The sequence below is a fragment of the Capricornis sumatraensis genome, chromosome 7, assembly GCF_032405125.1.
Source record: "Capricornis sumatraensis isolate serow.1 chromosome 7, serow.2, whole genome shotgun sequence".
NCBI lineage: Eukaryota > Metazoa > Chordata > Mammalia > Artiodactyla > Bovidae > Capricornis > Capricornis sumatraensis.
This window is the reverse complement of record NC_091075.1, coordinates 87,655,252-87,671,562: the sequence shown is the minus strand read 5'-3', so window position 1 is coordinate 87,671,562 and position 16,311 is coordinate 87,655,252. Positions and strand designations below refer to the sequence as shown.

The following is a 16,311-nucleotide window of genomic DNA, read 5'->3' as shown; positions in this document are numbered from 1 at the left end:
AAAGCACAGGTCTTCATTGGAAAAGCCCCTGATGCTGGGAGGGATTGGGGGCAGGAGGAGAAGGGGACAACAGAGAATGAGATGGCTGGATGGCATCACCGACTCGATGGACATGAGTTTGAGTGAACTCCGGGAGTTGGTGATGGACAGGGAGGCCTGGTGTGCTGTGATTCATGGGGTCACAAAGAGTTGGACACGACTGAGCGACTGAACTGAACTGAACTGAAACATACAATTTTAACCATATTTAGCTACAGTTCAGTGGCACTAAGTAGATTCACATTGTTATGCAACTGTTGCCATCATCCATCTCCTGAGTTTTTCACTTTCTTAAACTGAAACTCTGTCCCCATTGAACACTAACTCCTCATTCGCCTTCCCAACCTCCTCTAATAATATTATACTTTTTGAAGTCTTACCACTTGCACTGTCTCTTCCCTAAAGTTTTCAGATATGTCAGCTTCAAGGTCCAGAAAAAGAGAGGTTACACATAGAGTAGAGAGAATCACATTCTAGAATATTCTTCATATTTCTAGGCTATAGTAGGACTCAGAGTGTGACTGGTTTAGAAATAGAAGCCTAGTCTTTCTAAATTGAATTTTCTACATTTAAGACATTTAAAAATCCTAATGTTGCTCTCAGTGTATATTTTCTGCTTTATGACATTTAATCAACTTTGATTTTGTTTATTTTAGATATTTGCTCTTTATATACTCTCATTCATAAAGCATCATCTCTTTATATTTTTATGTTAAAGTACATAAAACTCTATAATTGTAAGTGCACTAATTAGCCCTGTTAAAACTCTATATTTTTAGTTTAGACTGTTCGGATAATGAAGTTGCCACCAATTAGCATTTAATCTGAACTTTTTAATAAAGAGTTCCCAAAAGAAAAAAAAATATGTAACAAGTGGTTAACATCCTAGCAAGATACTTCATTAAATATTGGAATATAAACAAATCCTCTATCTCATCTCTCCTTAGGAACAAACAAGAGAAAAAGTGAGAAAAGGAAAGAGAGAGAAAGAGGAAGAAAGATAGAGAGGGAAAGAAAGAGAAAAGAGGAAAGAAAAAGAGAGAAGGGGTGGAAAGAAGGATGGAAGGGGTGGAAGGAAGACAATAAGTCATCATCCAAAAAGCAGACTTCTTGTGATAGCTAAAAGGAACATATCAATACAAAACAGGTAGTTTTCAAACACTGAGATGAAGTAAAACTAATTGCCTTTAACTATTTGCCTTTACCTTTTTTAAAAGGGCAAGTACTAATAGTCTATTAAGAGGTTTTAGAAGTGAGACTGCAGGTGAAGAAATAGAAAATAAACAGGACTAGTTTAGGAAGAACATGAGGGTAAAACAAACATGATTACTATGTAAATTTACTTGTCATGAGGCCATCCTACCTGGCAATTAGTTTTACTTTATCTCAGTGTTATCAAACTACCTCTTTTATTTTGATATGTTCCTCTCAACTATCACAGAAAGTATGTGGACTATAAAGTATGTGAGGAAAACTATGTGGGGAAATTGAAGTCGCTCAGTTGTGTCCTACTCTTTGCAACCCCGTGGACTGTAGCCTACCAGGCTCCTCCATCCATGGGACTCTCCAGGCAAGAATACTGGGAAGGGTTGCCATTTCCTTCTCCAGGGGATCTTCCCAAACCCGGGTCTCCCTCATTGCAGGCAGACGCTTTACCCTCTGAGCCCCCATGGAAGTCCAAATATGTGGGGAAGTTGCCCATAAATGCTTCTTGCCAGGTGGTGCTAGTTGTAAAGAACCCACGTGCCAATGCAGAGACAGACACAGGTTCTATCCCTGGGTCAGGAAGATCTCCTGGAGGTGGACACAGCAACACACTCCAATATTCTTGCCTGGGGAATCTCATGGACAGAGGAGCTTGTCAGGCTACAGTCCATAGAGTCACACAGAGTCAGACATGATTGAAGCAACTTAGCTTACAGCTATGCACAGAAGAATGGGCAGGTTTTTGTACAACCTGCCATCCACTGAGGGAAGAGCCAGATGCTCAGAACATGGAATTTGGAGAAGGACTTGAGCACCCTTCACCCCTTCAACCTGGGATGTTAGGTCACTCAATAAGTCAATGTCTCAGTTCTGATGGCACTAGTGATGCCCATCCATGCCCACTTTCCTGCCTGGGATGTCCTTGGAGCCTTAGCCTGGGAAACAAGAGTCAGCCTTTTAGGCTACCTGAAAAAAATCACCTATATCCTGTCTCTGGGGGCAGCCCAGGTGGTGCTAGTGGTAAAGAACCCAGCTGCCAATGCAGGAGTCATAAGATATGCAAGTTTACTTCCTGGGTCGAGGAGATCCCCTGGAGGAGGTTGTGGCAACTCACTCCAGTATTCTTGCTTGGAGAATCCCATGGACAGAGGAGCCTGTCAGGCTATGGTCCACAAGGTCACAAAAAGCTGGACAAGACTGAAGTGGCTTAGTGCACATGCATGCATCCTGTCTTTAGAAAAGAGCTGCTGGTTTCCACCATCAGACTCTTCTCCACTGGATCTTCAGCTTCTCTCGCAGGCACAGACAGCTACAACTTTGCTTAGAATAAAATCTTTCTTGATCAACTACCATGCAACCTTTATCATAATCAAAAATAACTAAAGCAGACGATGAAAGTGAAGAATCTTTGCACTTGTCCCAATTTGAGAACTGAGGTACAGAGTTGATTCCAAGAAAGCAGAGAATATCTGAAGCTACGCAATACTACTGTCACGCCCTAGAGCTCATCAGGGAGGAAATCAAGCTGCACTTTTCTCTCATTTAACGATTCCTATCAAAATACAAAGAAATATGGAAGAGCATTATGCCCATGACCCTCTCTATTCAATTATATTTTTATGCACAAGAAAGTAATATGCATTCATGTCAGCAATAAAATATTTGAAAACAAAATAATGGTTATAGATTTAAATATGATATATCTTGAATATAAAAAAATTCTTAGAACATGATCTAGTTCTCTTAAATTAAAAAAAAAAACTTACAAATTATAATTTTAATTTACCCTTTCAGAATATCAAGTGGTATTTGCTGATTTCAGATTTTGGTATAGATTTTTTCTTGAAAAATTTTCTTCATATTTGTTGTTTATGATTTTTAAGTTAAAGTTAACTGCTGTAAAAGATACACATGAACATGTCCATTGTTTGAACCTTTTATAAACTTCTGTTTACTTCATATAACACCTCAGCACAGGCTTTCAAATAGCAAAAGAAAGAAATAAAAAAACTGGTATGGACTATGTGATTTCTAAATAGCTCTATAGCCTTACAATGCCTTAATTTTGCTTGTTTGTTTGTTTTTACTTCACAATTAAAGCACTGTCTTCCACAGGTTTTATGGAGATACAAAGGAAAGAAACCTGCCACGTTAGGAGCCAATACTCGGCTCTATGATTGGATACCACAGAATGATCTTCTTGGTAAGACCAAGGAAATTCAATAAACAAGTTAAATATTTAAATTTCCACATTTTACTTGCACTTTTGAAGCAAATATAATTCAAGAATTGGTCATTAATTTTATAGATTGATACTTCCTCTGATTCTCAAAAAGGGATCTTCATTTAAGACTCTCATCATTCTTTTTTTTTTTTTTTCATTCATCATTCTTTAAATTTCAATCTCAGTTCAGCTATTACCTTTTCAATAAGTCTTTCCAGACAATGTAAAGGGGATTAATTTTGCCTTTTTCAGGGATCATGGTATTTTTGAGGTAGAAATTACCCATGTTCTCAGCTTTCATAGAAAATATTGCCTTCTTCATTGAGTTATCCAAGAGTTTTTACCCCATGTCTTTCTGAAATTCTGTTACTGTTTCATGTATCATGAAATCCTCACCCGCATCTCGTCTAATCTCCAATCTAGGTCATCCCAAAGCAAAAGCGTTTATCACTCATGGTGGAACCAATGGGATCTATGAAGCTATCTATCATGGGGTGCCTATGGTGGGAGTCCCAATGTTTGCTGATCAGCCTGACAACATTGCTCACATGAAGGCCAAAGGAGCGGCTGTGGAAGTGAATATAAACACAATGACAAGTGCAGATTTGCTCAATGCCTTGAGAACAGTCATTAACGAGCCTTCGTAAGTACTACTATTTTATTTTAATGTGTGTGTGTGTGTGTGTGTGTGTGTGTGTGTGTGTGTGTGTGTGTTTGGCTGTACGGGGTCTTCATTGCCTCTCACAAACTCAGTAGTTGTGGTCTGCAGGTTTAGTTGCCCCACAGTACTACCACTTTTAAAGGCTTATCTTTAATTATTTTACCTGTGATACTCAAAAATGTCCAAGGTTTCATTCATTTTGAACTAGTGTATTTTCAAACATAAATAACAACTGAAACATATCACACGAGAACCATTTTATTATTTCCTCTCCCAAACTGCTAAAGCTTTTGGCTGAAATTGTAAAACAAAACCAAGATTACAAATATTCTATTAGTGCTTTTAAAAATGGCAGTTCCATAAATTCTCAAATCTTTTCTTGGACAATCTGCTTATGGACTTCCTAGTGGGTATTTTCTCTCAGTATAGGGTTATTTACAATCTTGATCTGGAGTAATATGGAAACTAGAAGTCACACAAGGCCAAAATCCATTCTTGGAAAAATGAGGCAGTTCATTTACAATTGACTTACTCTATCTTTTTTATATGTTTGTGTTTTACCATATTCTGTAAAGAATGTATTTCTTACACTCCCCTCCTTGTAACTCTTAACATGCTATGTGACCAGCAAAGTTCATGTCACAGCAAGAATTAACAATTTTTTTAACATACCTGTGGCTTTACGTTCATATAGCATGTGACATGCATCCTATACTTACCCTTTTCTTTAACTGGAAGGAGATTTTTAATACTCAGATAAAGAACAGAAGATTACTATATAGATTATTAAAAATTGCTCCTAAAAACTAATCAGAAAAAATAAAATTCTAATAGAAAAGTAAGGAAAAGTTTGAACAAGAAATTTGCAGAAAAGGAAATATGAATTGGTTATATGCATTTGTTCATTAAAATCTCATCCATAAATAGATAAAGTCAAACTAAAACCAGGAGATAACATTTTATATTTACCAGATTGGAAAAAATAAAGAAATTAAGAAATCTGGCAAAACTTTTGACCAGAATATGGAACAACTGAAATCCTCAGGAACTTTTCTTAAAAGTATAAATTGATGTAACCATCTTGGAAGAAGGCAATGGCACCCCACTCCAGTACTCTTGCCTGGAAAATTCCATGGATGAGGAGCCTGGTAGGCTGCAAGTTCATGGGGTCATTAAGAGTTGAACATGACTGAGCGACTTCACTTTCATTTTTCACTTTCATGCATTGGAGAAGGAAATGGCAGCCCACTCCAGTATTCTTGCCTGGAGAATCCTAGCGATGGGGGAGCCTGGTGGGCTGCCATCTATGGGGTCGCACAGAGTCAGACACGACTGAAGTAACTTAGCAGCAGTAGTAGCAGCAGTAGTAACTCAGATGGTAAAGCATCTGCCTGCAATGCAGGAGACCTGGGTTCGATCCCTGGGTCAGGAAAATGCCTTGGAGAAGGAAATGGCAACTCACTCCAGTATTCTTGGCTTGGAGAATCCCATGGGCAGAGGATCTGGTGGGCTACAGTCCATGGGGTCGCAGAGTCGGACACGACTGAGCAATTAATACACACAGTGACATCAAAGTCATGACAATGTGAAATTCCACTTCTAGAGAAACTCTTGCCTTTGCTTTGTGAGCTTGAACATGCCACAAGTGTAACATGTGTATAATAGCAACATGGTGTATAATAGAAAAAGAAACTGAAATAACTCACTATGAATAGGGTTGCTGTGTAAATCATGATGTATATATCTAATGCAATACTACACAGTAGTAAAAAATAAACCATGAATAAACCATCAATACAGAAAAATTTCACATACAATACTGAGCAAGAAAAGCAACTTCTTAAAAATACATATAAGATGATATTTCTTATTTAAAGTTCAAAAGCATGCAAACTAAATGCAAACAGGGTAAAACTAAAAAGCAGTGGTAATAAAAAACATACATTCAGTCTTTACCTCCATGGAAAAGAGAGAGAAATGTGTTTGGAAAGGAATTTTCAGGGTAAGACTTTTATTTACTTATTTATTTTAAAATTTAAATTTATTTATTTTAATTGGAGGTTAATTACTTTACAATATTGTATTGGTTTTGCCATACATCAACATGAATCTGCCACGGGTATACACGTGTTCCCCATCCTGAATCTCCCTCCCACCTCCCTCCCCATACCATCCCTCTGGGTCATCCCAGTGCACCAGCCCCAAGCATCCTGTATCCTTCATTGAACCTGGACTGGCGATTTGTTTCTTATATGATATTATACGTTTCAGTGCCATTCTCCCAAATCATCCCACCCTTGCCCTCTCCCACAGAGTCCAAAAGGCTGTTCTATACATCTGTGTCTCTTTTGCTGTCTCGCATACAGGGTTATCATTGCCATCTTTCTAAATTCCATATATATGCATTAGTATACTGTATTGGTGTTTTTCTTTCTGGCTTACTTCACTCTGTATAGTCAGCTCCAGTTTCATCCACCTCATTAGAACTGATTCAAATGTATTCTTTTTAATGGCTGAGTAATACTCCATTGTGTATATGTACCACAGCCTTCTTATCCCTTCATCTGCTGATGGACATCTAGGTTGCTTCCATGTCCTGGCTATCATAAACAGTGCTGCGACGAACATTGGGGTACACGTGTCTCTTTCAATTCTGATTTCCTAGGTATGCATGCCCAGCAGTGGGATTGCTGGGTCATAAGGCAGTTCTATTTCCAGTTTTTTAAGGACTCTCCACATTGTTCTCCATAGTGGCTGTACTAGTTTGCATTCCCACCAACAGTGTAAGAGGGTTCCTTTTTCTCCACACCCTCTCCAGCATTTATTGCTTGTAGACTTTTGGATCACAGACATTCTGACTGGCATGAAATGGTACCGCATTATGGTTTTGATTTGCATTTCTCTGATAATGAGTGATGTTGAGCATCTTTTCATGTGTTTGTTAGCCATCTATATGTCTTCTTTGGAGAAATGTCTATTTAGTTATTTGGCCCATTTTTTGATTGGGTCATTTATTTTTCTGGAATTGAGCTGCAGGAGTTGCTTGTATATTTTTTAGATTAGTTGTTTGTCAGTTGCTTCATTTGCTATTATTTTCTCCCATTCCGAAGGCTGTCTTTTCACCTTGCTTATAGTTTCCTTTGTTGTGCAGAAGCTTTTAAGCTTAATTAGGTCCCATTTATTTATTTTTGCTTTTATTTCCAATATTCTGGGAGGTGGGTCATAGAGGATCCTGCTGTGACGTATGTCAGAGACTGTTTTGCCTATGTTCTCCTCTAGGAGTTTTATAGTTTCTGGTCTTACATTTAGATCTTTAATCCATTTTGAGTTTATTTTTGTGTGTGGTGTTAGAAAGTGTTCTAGTTTCATTCTTTTACCAGTGGTTGCTCAGTTTTCCCAGCACCACTTGTTAAAGAGATTGTCTTTTCTCCATTGTATATTCTTGCCTCCTTTGTCAAAGATAAGGTGTCCATAGGTGCATGGAGTTATCTCTGGGCTTTCTATTTTGTTCCATTGATCTATATTTCTTTCTTTGTGCCAGTGCCATACTGTGTTGATGACTGTGGCTTTGTAGTAGAGCCTAAAGTCAAGCATATTGATTCTTCCAGTTCCATTCTTCTTTCTCAAGATTGCTTTGGCTATTTGAGGTCTTTTGTATTTCCATACAAATTATGAAATTATTTGTTCTAGCTCTGTGAAAAATACCGCTGGTAGCTTGATAGGGATTGCATTGAATCTATAGATTGCTTTGGGTAGTACACTCATTTTCACTATATTGATTCTTCCAATCCATGAACATGGTATATTTCTCCATCTATTAGTGTCCTCTTTGATTTCTTTCACCAGTGTTTTATAGCTTTCTATATATAGGTCTTTAGTTTCTTTAGGTAGATATATTCCTAAGTATTTTATTCTTTTCATTGCCATGGTGAATGGAATTGTTTCCTTAATTTCTCTTTCTGTTTTCTCATTATTAGTGTATAAGAATGCAAGGGATTTCTGTGTGTTGATTTTATATCCTGCAACTTTACTATATTCATTGATGAGCTCTAGTAATTTTCTGGTGGAGTCTTTAGGGTTTTCTATGTAGACGATCATGTCATCTGCAAACAGTGAGAGTTTTACTTCTTCTTTTCCAATTTGGATTTCTTTTATTTCTTTTTCTGCTCTGATTCCTGTGGCCAAAACTTCCAGAACTATGTTGAACGGTAGTGGTAAGAGTGGGCACCGTTGTCTTGTTCCTGACTTTAGGGGAAATGCCTTCAATTTTTCACCATTGAGGATAATGGTGTGGGTTTGTCATATATAGCTTTTATTATGTTGAGGTATGTTCCTTCTATTCCTACTTTCTGGAGAGTTTTTATCATAAATGGATGTTGAATTTTGTCAAAGGCTTTCTCTGCATCTATTGAGATAATCATATGGCTTTTATTTTTCAATTTGTTAATGTGGTGAATTACATTGATTGATTTGTGGATATTGAAGAATCCTTGCATCCCTGGGATAAAGCCCACTTGGTCATGGTGTATTATCTTTTAAATGTGTTGTTGGATTCTGATTGCTAGAATTTTGTTAAGGATTTTTGCATCTATGTTCATCAGTGATATTGGCCTGTAGTTTTCTTTTTTGTGACATCTTTGTCAGGTTTTGGTATTAGGGTGATGGTGGTCTCAAAAATGAGTTTGGAAGTTTACCTTCCTCTGCAATTTTCTAGAAGAGTTTGAGTAGGATTGGTGTTAGCTCTTCTCTAAATTTTTGGTAGAATTCAGCTGTGAAGCCGTCTAGACCTGGGCTTTTGTTTGCTGGAAGATTTCAGATTACAGTTTCAATTTCCATACTTGTGATGGGTCTGTTAAGATTTTCTATTTCTTCCTGGTTCAGTTTTGGAAAGTTGTACTTTTCTAAGAATTTGACCATTTCTTCCACGTTGTCCATTTTATTGGCATATAATTGCTGATAGTAGTCTTTTATGATCCTTTGTATTTCTGTGTCGTCTGTTGTGATCTCTCCATTTTTGTTTCTAATTTTATTTTTTGTTTTTTCTCCCTTTGTTTCTTGATGAGTCTGACTAATGATTTGTCAATTTTATTTACCCTTTCAAAGAACCAGCTTTTGGCTTTGTTGATTTTTGCTATGGTCTCTTTTGTTTCTTTTGCATTTATTTCTGCCCTACTTTTTAAGATTTCTTTCCTTCTACTAACTCTGGGGTTCTTCATTTCTTCCTTTTCTAGTTGCTTTAAGTGTAGAGTTAGGTTATTTATGTGACTTTTTTCTTGTTTCTTCAGGTATGCCTGTATTGCTATGAACTTTCCCCTTAGCACTGCTTTTACAGTGTCCCACAGATTTTGGGTTGTTGTATTTTCATTTTCGCTCATTTCTATGCATAATTTGATTTCTTTTTTGATTTCTTCTGTGATTTGTTGGTTATTCAGCAGCGTGTTGTTCAGCCTCCATATGTTGGAATTTTTAATATTTTTTCTCCCGTAATTGACATCTAATCTTACTGCATTGTGGTCAGAAAAGATGCTTGGAATGATTTCAATTTTTTTGAATTTACCAAGGCTAGATTTATGGCCCAGGATATGATCTATCCTGGAGAAGTTTCTGTGTGCACTTGAGAAAAAGGTGAAATTCATTGTTTTGGGGTGAAATGCCCACCAAACCAGCTCCCCAACAGATGCTAAAGGATATTCTTTAGACAGGAAACACAAAAAGAGTGTATAAACTCGAACCCAAAACAATAAAGTAAATGGCAACAGGATCATACTTATCAATAATTACATTAAATGTAAATGGGTTGAATGCCCCAATCAAAAGACAAAGACTGACTGAATGGATAAAAAAACAAGACTCCTATATGAGTTGTTTGCAAGAGACCCACCTCAAAACAGGGGACACATACAGACTGAAAGTGAAGGGCTGGAAAAAGATATTCCTCACAAACAGAGACCAAAAGAAAGCAGGAGTAGCAATACTCATATCAGATAAAATAGACTTTAAAACAAAGGCTGTGAAAAGAGACAAAGAAGGACACTACATAATGATCAAGGGATCAATACAAGAAGAAGATATAATAATTATAAATATATATGCACCCAACATAGGAGCATCGCAATATGTAAGACAACTGCTAACAAGTATGAAAGGGGAAATTAACAATAACACAATAGTGTTAGACTTTAATACCCCACTCACACCTATGGATAGATCAACTAAACAGAAAATTAACAAGGAAACACAAACTTTAAATGATACAGTAGACCAGTTAGACCTAATTGATATCTATAGGGTAAGACCTTTAATTATTCTTTCTACCTTATGTATACATGTATACTGTTAAGTACAGGAACAATTTAATTTTAAAAAAAATATTGAAAATTGTATGTGTAAAGTTCTTTTAGCTCTGAAGGGAGGAGTCCTCCTAACAGACTGTAATGTCTAAATTAGAGTCATGACTGTGGAGATAAAGCTTTAGGAGAAAAGCTATGAAATATTACTATACTTACCTTATATGAAATCAAAATTCTATAATTTCTATGTTTTTGCCTACCAGTTATAAAGAGAATGCTATGAGGTTAAAAATGATTCACCATGATCAGCCTGTAAAGCCCCTGGACCGAGCAGTCTTCTGGATTGAATTTGTCATGCGCCACAAAGGAGCCAAGCACCTGAGGCCAGCCGCCCACAACCTCACCTGGTACCAGTACCATTCTCTGGATGTGATCGGTTTCCTGCTAGCCTGTGTGGCAACAGCTGTATTCTTGGTCACAAAATGTTGTCTGTTTTCTTGTCGAAAATTTGGTAAAACAGGAAAGAAGAAAAAAAGAGAATAGATCTTTCTAAGTTTGCCAAAGGCTTGCATGGGCAATTCTGTTTATTCTAGCCACAATGACCTTAAACGTATCTTTATCCTATTTCCAAAATTCCATTCCTCTCTACCTTAACATAGATATAAATTCTAGAATTCAACAATAGCATTAACCATGGTCATGTTCCATTCTTTGTTTATCTTTTCCCAGCTGGCTTTACTCTCTTCCTCAAACATTTGTAAGAAAGGTACACAAATAATTTTATGTTTATCTATTCATAGTATCAGGCTTCCGTGGTGGCTCAGAAGGTAAAGAATCTTCCTTCAGTGTGGGAGACCTGGTTTGATTTCTGGACTGGGAAGATCCCTGGACTGGGAAGATCCCCTGGAGAAGGGAATGGCAACCCACTCCAGTATTCTTGCCTGGAGAATTCCTTGGACAGAGGAGCCTGGTGGGCTAGATACAGACCATGGAGTTGCATAGAGCTGGACATGACTGAGTGACTAATGCTTTCACTTTCATTCATAATATCAATTTTTTCTTTCTTTTTAACTTTAAGTTATATGCTGATTGACAATATATTGAATCCTGAGGAAAATATAATGTACTTACACAAATGTAAGTCAGAGCTGATAGATGCAGAGAACACAGAGAATAAAATTCACAATATTAGCTAGAACATACAAATTAGAAAACCATGATAGGAGACTAGTCTATTACAAGAAGACTAATGATTTTATTTGTCATAAAAGACTTTCTGCTTGCCAAGTGTTACTGAGGTCAGAGCATGATCTGATAATAACTGTGATGGTATATCACACCAGGGACAGTGAAAATCCACAGATTTTCATTAAACACATAGATAATCATACTTATATTCCTGACTTTTAGTCAGAAAATATTCTTGTGTACTGTTTTGTGCAAGAGACTGAACACTGCCTTCAAGCAAGAGATCTATTGAATTATTGGTTATTTTTTCTCAGGGGCAGAGAATGTCAACAGTATGTTAAGGAAGAACAGATAATTTTTAGAAAAAATAGCAAGAAATATAGAAAACATTTTAATAATTTTATGAAAATTGTAATTTATAGTACAATGGATAATCTTGAAGTTAAGATCTGATTCATTATATTTAAAAATTGTTAATGCTCATAATCTATAGCCACTATAATCAAGTATCATTTTATGTCAAAAAATAAATACTCGATTGATACAATTATTATACTAGTTTTCAATCTCTATTTTCAATAAATTTAAATGCATCAATTAGTTGTTCAAGGATATGAGATGTTTACAAACCTATTCAACCAAGGATTGTTGCTGTTGTTTTAAATATAAATTTATTTATTTTAATTGGAGGTTAATTACTTTACAATATTGTATTGGTTTTGCCATACATCAACATGAATCCGCCACAGGTATACACATGTTCCCCGTCCTGAACCCCTCTCCCTCCCCGTACCATCCCTCTGGGTCATCCCAGTGCACCAGCCCCAAGCATCCAGTATTATGCATCAAACCTGGACTGGCGATTCATTTCATATATATGATATTATACATGTTTCAATGCCATTCTCCCAAATCATCCCACCCTCTCCCTCTCCCACAGAGTCCCAAAGACTGTTCTTGCTAAGTCATGTCTGACTCTTTTGCAACCCGATGGACCATACCCTTCCAGGTTCCTCTGTCCATGGGATTTCCCAAGCAAGAATACTGGAGTGGGTTGGGATTTCTTTCTCCAGGGCATCTTCTTGACCCAAGTATTGAACCCAAGTCTTCTGCCTCATAGCCAGATTCTTTACCACTGAGCCACCAAGGAAGCCCCTCAACCAACTATATGCTGTAGTAAATATATATCAATCCAAAGCACTAAAGAGGAATAGTTATATTGGATTCAGCTTTGCATTAATTTAACAAATGCATTAAAGATTTTACTTTCTTTATCCATTATAAACTTAATGACATGTTTAATTAAAGTTTTAATTTCAATATTTGATATATAAGTGAAAGAAAAATGGCATCCACTGGCTTACTGAACTTTTTAAAACTTTTATTTATTTTAATATGGTATATTGAAAGTTACCTCCAATTTAAAAATAATTATATCACTGAAGTATTTCTTCCTGAATATGGGGCCTCCCAGGTGGTATAGTGGTAAAAATCTGCCTGCTAGTGCAGGAGATACAAGAGAGTCGGGTTCCATCCTTGCGTCGAGAAGATCCCTGGAGTAGGAAGAGGCAACCCGCTCCAACATTCTTGCGTAGGAAATCCCATGGACAGAGGAGCCTGGTGGGTTACAGTCCATGGGGTCGTGAAGAGTTGGATATGAGTGAGCACACGTGCACACACACTCAAAAATGTACAATACTGAAAAGGAAAATAAATTCTATAGATTTATTGTGAAGACTGAATATGTATTTGTTAAATGTTATCTTTCTAAAAAGGTGAGTCATCCTGATATGTTTTGACTTTAACAATCATGTTTTGTGAACAGATCTTTGTTTTCTCTATTCTCAATTTATTTTTGCCAATTAGAATGTAGCAAATAGTTTAGGTCTCATGAGAGCTGTGCTGGCCATTCCTGGCCAGCTGGCCATGAACACTATCTAAGTGCAAGCACCCATTTATTTGGTTTCTGAGATTGGATACCCCTTACATATAGGACTAACTTCAGCTCCATAGGTGCTGCTCACCTGGTAGCTCCCTTTCTGACTCTAGTTATCTACAGGTTTCTTCCTTTGCCTGAGAATTTCACTAATCTCTTAGAATGTTACTGCTATCTTTAGTGAGAATTGAAACTATGGAGGAAGAAACAGATGGTCAAAGATGTAGAAATGGAAGCATAAAGCAATTGCTGAAGACGTGGTCTCAAACCAGGAAGAGAATGGTGATGAAATATAATTGCTATCTTTCCCCCATTGCCTAAATCCAGCTAGAAGCTACAGAGCAGAAGAATTCAATTAATACAATACACAGATGTGAGCATCCTGAGATACAAAACTTGAAAATAAAATTGAGGCTGTTAGGTCTGGGGAGATAAATGAAGAATAACTAAAGCATTCCAGGATCGCCATTATGAGCAGATTCAGAGGACGCTTTGATGCGAGAATAAGGAAGAATTACTAGTTATTAGGAACAAAACTGGGGATTCTTTCTTAGAAAACCAGGAGAGGATGATGCTTCAAGAATGAAAGGATGAACAATTATGAAATAAACATTCTAATTGACATATGGTATAAAACCAAGGAACTTGTTAGAATACATTAATTTCAAAGTAAAGATGAATTATTAAGAAAGAGACCAATGCATTCAATTTTACAGATACAATCATTTACTTAAAATTTTAAGAGTTATTAATTGAATAACCATGAGAAGTAATAACAGCTCAATAAAATGAACAGCTCTGAAAAATTATATGAATATTAAAATTCATTGAATATATTTTCTTCAGCTGTTTTGTTTGGTGACTTATGTACATTTCTCTAGTACTTACAACCCTCTCATACAGACATGTTCACTTTATTAGAATGAGTAAGAAAGTTATATGCATTTAATATAACTTTATGGAAATATATTAATTTAAAACAGTAAGTGAAAAGAGGATGTTTATATATAACTATGCATATTTAGTTACATGTTTGCTTGATATTTACTCAAACTTATGCATGCTAATACAGGGCTTCTCCATAACTCAGCTGGTAAAGAATCCACCTGTAATGCAGGAGACCCTGGTTCAATTCCTGTGTCGGGAAGATCCCCTGGAGTACGATATGGCAACCCACTCCAGTTTCTTGCCTGGAGAACCCCCATGGACAGAGGAGCCTGGCGGGTTACAGTCCATGGAGTTGCAAAGAGTTGAACATGACTGAGCAACTAAAAACAGCACATATATGCTAATGAGCAACTACTAGAAATAAGTTTGAAATCTGATATTTATTTCATTCACTCATTTATTCAGCAAATATTTTTAGAGAAAATATGGAAATATTTTGGAGAATCAGTGTGCTCTTTTAGGGGATGTAATAGTTAACAAGATAAACACTGTATTTTTCTTTATGAAAAATTACTGTCTGATAGGGACTTTTAATGGGCACATACTATAATCTCCATTGCCGATAAATAAATAGGAATAGTCATGTTCATAGCAGAAAAACGCAGAAAGATATGGCAATTTTCCAGACAAAGAACAAAGAAAAGAGTCATAACTTTAAGAAAGCATGGCTATGAAAATAATTTAAGAAGTTTATTATTTATACAGCATAGGATTTTACTTTCACCACCAACACATCCACAACAGGGCTTCATTTCCACTTGGCTCAGCCTCTGTATTCTTTCTGGGGCCATTTCTCCACTCTTCTCCAGTGGGATATTGGACACCTACCAACGTTGGGAGTTTGTCTTTCAGTTTCATATCTTACTGCCATTTCATAATTTCATAGGATTTTCAAGGCAAGAATGCCATTCCCCTCATCAGTGGATGGTGTTTTGCCAGAACTCTCCACCATGACCCATCTGCCTTGGGTGACCCTACACAACATGGCTCATAATTTCATTGAGTTATATAAGGCTGTGACCTTTGTGATCATTTTGATTAGATTTCTGTGGTTTCCATTCTCTCCGTCCTCTGATGGATGAGGATGAGAGGCTTGTGCAAGCTTCTTAATGGGAGAGGCTCTCATAGTCAACAAGAGTCCAAAATTCAGTACTCGAGCACAGTCTCAAAAATGACAGAATGATCTCAGTTCATTTCCAAGGCAAACCATTCAATATCACTGTAAACCAAGTCTATGCCACAACCACAAATGCTGAAGAAGCTGAAGTTGAACGGTTCTAGGAAGACCGACAAGACCTTCGAGAACTAACACTAAAAAAAGATGTCCTTTACATTACAAGAGACTGCAATGCAAAAGTAGGAAGCCAAGCGATACCTGGAATGAGGCAAGTTAGACCTTGGAGTACAAAATGAAGCAAGGAAAATGATAACAGAAATTTGCCAAGAGAACACATTGGTCATAGCTAACACCCTTTTACAGCAACACAAGAGACAGTTCTAAACATGGACATCACCAGATGGTCAGTACCAAAATCGGATTAATTATATTCTTCACAACCAAAGATGGAAAACCTCTACACAGTCAGCAAAAACAAGACCTAGAGATGAATGTGGCTCAGGTCATGAGCTCCTTATTGCAAAATTCAGACTTAAATTGAAGAAAGTAGGGAAAACCACTATGCCATTCAGGTATGACCTAAATAAAATTCCTTATGATTATACAGTGGAATGAACAAATAGTTTCAAAGGAATAGGTAGGATAGACAGAGTGTCTAAAGAACTATGGATGGACGTTCACAACATTGTTCCCTAGGCAGTG

The 16,311-nt window shown here is 36.8% G+C and overlaps 1 protein-coding gene across 6 annotated transcripts in view; it reads left to right on the top strand.

Moving 5' to 3' along the window:
• Nucleotides 1–12,517, top strand: part of LOC138081999 (UDP-glucuronosyltransferase 2A1) — a 52,236-nt gene extending 39,719 nt beyond the window's left edge. For all 6 annotated transcript variants that reach the window (XM_068975198.1, XM_068975196.1, XM_068975201.1 and 3 more), the window contains 3 exons: nucleotides 3,361–3,448; nucleotides 3,893–4,112; nucleotides 10,684–12,517. In XM_068975198.1, the coding sequence (XP_068831299.1) occupies nucleotides 3,361–3,448; nucleotides 3,893–4,112; nucleotides 10,684–10,963 (588 nt within the window). In that variant the 3' untranslated portion in view covers nucleotides 10,964–12,517. The remainder of the gene's footprint in view (nucleotides 1–3,360; nucleotides 3,449–3,892; nucleotides 4,113–10,683) is intronic.
• Nucleotides 12,518–16,311: the final 3,794 nt, after the last annotated feature.